Source organism: Papilio machaon, chromosome 28, assembly GCF_912999745.1.
Source record: "Papilio machaon chromosome 28, ilPapMach1.1, whole genome shotgun sequence".
NCBI classification, from domain to species: domain Eukaryota; kingdom Metazoa; phylum Arthropoda; class Insecta; order Lepidoptera; family Papilionidae; genus Papilio; species Papilio machaon.
The window spans coordinates 200,641-206,513 of NC_060013.1; the positions used below are offsets into that span (position 1 = coordinate 200,641).

Genomic DNA, 5,873 nt, shown 5'->3' on the forward strand with positions numbered 1-5,873 from the left:
GTCGGTGTCGGTGATTGCAAGCACTAAATAAATTTGAAAATAAACAAAAAGTACATAAAACTACATGTTATTGATAACTTATATCAAAACAACACAATATATTTCAGTTATAAAAAAATATTGTTTATTTTAAGTTTGGTTTGAACTAATTTGAAGTTGTTTTTTGTTTAAATAATTAAATATACAAAAAACATTTGAGAATAATGTGGAATAAAAATTGTGCCAAATTCGAATTACAGATAACAAATAAATAACCTTAAAAAAAATGTAAAAAAATCAAAATTTCAATAGTCACAAAATAATAATAAAAAATTGTAAATTCCCTTGCAATTTTAAACTAGAACCAAATTGTATATCACACACCGGCCGTCAGTTTACAATTTCACTGGTCAAATTATAAAACGAACAAATCAATGATGTCTACATTTAGAATTAAAAATTCAGTTCACAATATGCGGTCAGATTTTAAAATGTCTCGAAGGGAGAGAAAAAAAATCAATTGATCTTGTATTTTTGGTTGTGGTTTGGTTCGTGTTATTTTATTTTTATTTTCAACAGATGTAATTTATCAATGTCTTATTTTATATTTAAAATTTTATTTTTATTTTCCTTAAACACTTTTTAGTATTATTTAATTAAGTTTCCTACAACATATAAGTCTTGACAATTTTAGCAAATATTATTTTTATATACAACTAGCTTTTACCCGCGACTCCGTCCGCGCGGAATAAAAAATAGAAAACGGGGTAAAAATTATCCTATGTCCGTTTCCTGGTTCTAAGCTACCTGCCCACCCATTTTCAGTCAAATCGATTCAGCCGTTCTTGAGTTATAAATAGTGTAACTAACACCACTTTCTTTTATATATATACTAGCTTTTACCCGCGACTCCGTCCGCGCGGAATAAAAAATAATAAAAAAAAACGGGGTAAAAATTATCCTATGTCCTTTTCCTGGTCCTAAGCTACCTGCCCACCCATTTTCAGTCAAATCGATTCAGCCGTTCTTGAGTTATAAATGGTGTAACTAACACGACTTTCTTTTATATATATAGATAGATAGATATTCTCGAATAATTTAATATGTCAACAAAAATTGTCATTAACAGCGTTAAATATCTATAAAATGTGCTCGAATTGTACTTTTAAAAAGCTTCTTTTTAACTCTACTCATGTAAAAAACAATATTATTGACTAACATCCTTAAGTTTCGGTAAATTACTGAAGTAGTTACATGTTTCTACAGAAACGTACAGACGTAGAAATTCACTGCGTTCACACTTGTGTTACACATACAGCGCAGAATTTACGTCTTTAATTTTTTTTTTAAGTAGCTAATGTTACTTTCGCACACTTCAGCTACCATCTAGTAAAAGTTCCGTCAAAATCTGTCCAGCCGTTTCAGAAATAATCCGGAACAAACGTAGTCTTGATAAATAGACAGATGAAAAAATTTAAAAATCGTTTTTTCGTTAAAGTAATTCAAATACACATTGAGTCGTCAATACCTGATTATACGTCCCCACTCAGGGTCTCATAGTCTACATACGAATAAGTTAGTAATGACTAGGCCATAGTGTAAAATAATAAATGTTTTTGTTTCGATATTTCACATACAGACACTCCAATTTTATTAATATTTTTCGATTGTTAGTTAATCCTTTCATTAACACTAATAACATGGAGACCACAATATATATTACAATTGTCACTGTAGTGTAATACTGTGAAGACATCAGGTTGCAGCTCACGCTGGCTGTACACTAGCTCTGCTACTTTACACTGATACCAAAGATTTAAAGATCTAATAAAATATAGTGCTGCAATTTGTGTTTTATTTTTATATACTACTAGCTTTTACCCGCGACTCCGTCCGCGCGGAATAAAAAATAGAAAACGGGGTAAAAATTATCCTATGTCCGTTTCCTGGTTCTAAGCTACCTGCCCACCAATTTTCAGTCAAATCGATTCAGCCGTTCCTGAGTTATAAATAGTGTAACTAACACCACTTTCTTTTATATATAGAAGATATTTATGTGGTATTTTTAATCTACATCTAAAAAGAAAGCAATCCAGGCTACAAGGTTATTAACACAATTGATAACACTGAAATAAATGTGGGGAAAATATTATAAACTAGCTATCGCCCGCGACTCTGTCCGCGTGGAATTTAAAAAATACTTATTTAGTAGCCTGTTTTTTCAGACTATGTTCTAAATTTTTGCCAAAATTCATCGAGATTTGTTCAGCCGTTCCGGAGATACCTTCTAATAAACATCCATCCATCTAAACATTCGCATTTATAATATTAGTAAGATATGCTCATCATAAGAGGTAAGTTAAATAAAAAATATGATGGGGTTTTTATCCAAATTTTTTTTTGAAATACCCACACATTTGTGTAAGTGAATTTGGAAAACATCATTCAACTGTCAGTCAGTGGCGAGTGGCGAGTGGCTGTGCAAGATGTCGGATCGGGCTGGTGAATGGGATCGGCGGAAAACTTATCTCACAAGATGTTTGTTTGAAGATTTACCTTGTGAGTAACAAAACTAAAGTATAAATATTTCTATAATTTTAGATTCGATCAACATCTTGAAGTTAAATATCTGTTATTTTTTTGCACAATACTAAATAACATACATAAGAACAGTGTTTCTTTTACACAATTAAATTGCGTCATAAAATTTTATCTGGATGAAATAAACTTAAACACGGAATAATATATTTCTTGGATTTTACAAACTATGCAGTTTTATTAAACAAGTGTTTACTTACATTAACAACTTTAATTAAATTTTTATAACATCCTTTTTTGTACAACATGAGATGTAACTACAATGACGTCACAATGTCATGCAATCAAACTGTGAAGTGGGCAGTCAAAGAATTAAATTCCCTTCCCACTTATGATCAAATAGTTATGGTACAACAAAATTATATTGCTGTAACTTTGTTCTTTAAAACTGCATTTTGCACGTTAAATTACATTTCACTTTTGACTAGTAAATACAATTTCCATTACTCTTGTAGTATTATCGCCGATACCAGAAAGAAGAGAGCCTGATCAGTCCGAAACTAACGATCTGTGCAGTGCGCTGCCAGATCTCATCATAGAAAAGGAGAAGAATCGTCACGATGAACCAGAGGAGTTCTACCAGGAGTTGGAGAAAAGGATGCTCAGACTGTACAGGAAACTGTTCCTGTGTCATCACGAGGAAGGCTCATTTTTGTCGATAAATAGTACTTCGAGCCATGATATTACAGAATTCATTGAAGATGAAATAAGACAAGATTCAGACAACGAAGTAAGTAATAAGATACCATTTGAAGGCACTGTATTTACACCAGGAGATGAAAGTACAAGGATATCAGGTGATGGTGCTGATAATGAACCGATGTATTCACTTCCACAGGATCGTTTAATACAATCTGATGATGAATGTTCTGAGGGGCCAAGGCATCAGATAATCACAATAGAAGCAATGATACACACAGGGGAAGATAGTCAAAGGAACAGGAAGAGAGTTAATGAAGAAATATCATACTCCATGGCGGCGCAAAGTCCAATAATAGGATGTAAACATGTGCAGCAGATAAATGAGGATTGGGACGAACAGACTTCAGACAGACGTCTATCAACACAAGGTAATTAAATATTCCTATAACATTTTTATAATTAACTAGCGAATACCTGCAACTTCGTCAGCACACAATTAAAAAAAGTAAAGTAAAATATGCCCGAGTGCATCAGCTACCTTTGCGTCAAATTCGGTCTAGCTGTTCCGGACATGAACCGCAACAAACGCGACCTTGCGCGAAGACAAAACATGTACGAAATATTATGTTTTTCCTTGATATTCAAACAGACACTCCAATTTTATTTATTTCTATAAATAAACTTGCACTTCAGCATGATCTCATTTAACTTTACTAGTAAGTGATTTTGTGATAACAGCGTATTTACTCTACACTTGAGATCCATACGTCGTATTTTATTATTTTATCACGTTAAGAAAGGAAACATTAATAATACATCATTGTTCTTTTTTTGTAGACGCTACATTTGCTAGTTCTAACAGTCCCCTTCTGGTTAGCAGAGTTTCATTCCTGGATGAAAATGAAGCACGACTTGTAGCAAGACAAGGTAAGTTAGTTATACATTTTTTTTTAATTCATTGAAAGAAAAATCTAAATAAATAAGTATTTCATTGCGTTTTTTTGTTTCAGCCATTACACAAAAGTATTCTAAGTCTACCAGTCATGATTTCGAAGTGTACGATTTTAGTCCAATTGAAGTCATGAGACAAAAAGGAAATGAACATGATTCTAATTCTAATAGTTCCATTCCGGAAGTAAGACATAATCGTAGATCAAGCATGGAGCCTGAATTTGTTAAGAATTTAAACGAGAACGAAGCGTCTCCTGTTAAAATGACTCAAACTTACATTGAAGAAGAAATGGCCTCGGATGTCGTAAGATCTGATGGAGTATCACAAATATTGGATGAAGGTGATTTGCGAAATAATGCTCTCAGAGACCTAACTAACATCTCGTCTCCTGTACTCGACACGATTTCTAGAAAAAGACTACGTTCTGATAGTTGGGACGCTTCACAAGAATTGCCCAGAAAAAGAATGAAATATAAAGACATTGGACTACAAACGACTATCAAAGAATCATTCTCAAATGTAACGCCGCCGTGCTGTGAGCAACCACCAACGAATTATTTCTACGGAACTCCTATGATTTTGAATATTTGTCGTTGCAAAGATCACACTTGTGAATCGTGAATGAGGTTATAGTTATTAATCAATGTATTATGTTTATTTTTTACAATTTATTTGTATTAACTTTATTTTACTATCTAATTTATTACTTTTAAGTTATGTGTTACTTTTAAGTTAAGATACATGCGACTGTAAAGAGAGAATGTAAACAGCGGTACATGGATTTTTTTTTTAATAAATCATCAAATATTCATTTAAATGATTAAAAAATAACTGTTTTTAATTCATCTTCTATTATATCTAGTCATATAAGCCACGAATCAATTAGTGTCTGTGAAATCCCGCTTATGTTTGTTGCAAGTAATGGAAATTCGACGGTTATTTAAACAAAGTTATATTATCTGTGGTAAAACTCACACCTTCGCGCAACCTGTGGCCGCGTGCGACAGGTAACGTATACGTTATCTGTCAAACTTACAACTTTCCGAAGTTACTTTGAAAAAACGCCGACTTGTTTTTCAACTAAAACAAGTTTTTTTCTTCAAAAAACAGTGTCCTAAATGTAATTTTTACTGAGCTAATTTATACTTTTGTGCCATTAAAAGTGATATTTATATGTTAGATTATTAATTCGAAATGTTACAACTAGTTTTAACAACTTTAGTGTAGTGCGAAGCGATTGGATTTGGATTATTTAACTCTTTATTTTGCACGTTACCTAAATTAGGAGGGAAGGAATTTGGTCGCCCTCTCGAAGGTGAGTTATTGAATATAATTTGTGTTATAAAATAAGTTAACGATTTTGCGACTTTATAACTTAACTTGCGAAACATGTTCTGTATATTTGAGGAACGAAAGTAGGCTTCTCGTGTTACTTACGTACCTATTCTGGCTAATAGCCATGTATAATCGTTGCAATAGAGTTTCTACGCAGTATTACTATGTATGAACGTGTCTCAAGTTAATAAGTTAATTTAATTAATGATTTACTTGTAAGGATTTTTATTCGAAACTTACTTATCAATAATTAAATTTATACATTTTAAATATTAACCTTGCAGTGTTATCAGTTTAAAAGTTGCTTATTGTTTTTTTTTTCAACAGTAACAGTTTTTCAAGTTTTTATTCTGTAAAATATTACCAG

At 32.1% G+C, this 5,873-nt stretch overlaps 1 protein-coding gene across 1 annotated transcript; it reads left to right on the forward strand.

The window, feature by feature from the left end:
- The first annotated feature begins 2,456 nt into the window (after positions 1–2,456).
- LOC106720872 lies at positions 2,457–4,792 on the forward strand. Its single transcript, XM_045684838.1, has 5 exons — positions 2,457–2,538; positions 3,033–3,307; positions 3,416–3,647; positions 4,057–4,146; positions 4,230–4,792. The coding sequence occupies exons 1-5, from the start codon at positions 2,466–2,468 to the stop codon at positions 4,790–4,792; spliced, it is 1,233 nt and encodes a 410-aa protein (XP_045540794.1). The 5' UTR covers positions 2,457–2,465.
- The last annotated feature ends 1,081 nt before the right edge of the window (positions 4,793–5,873 follow it).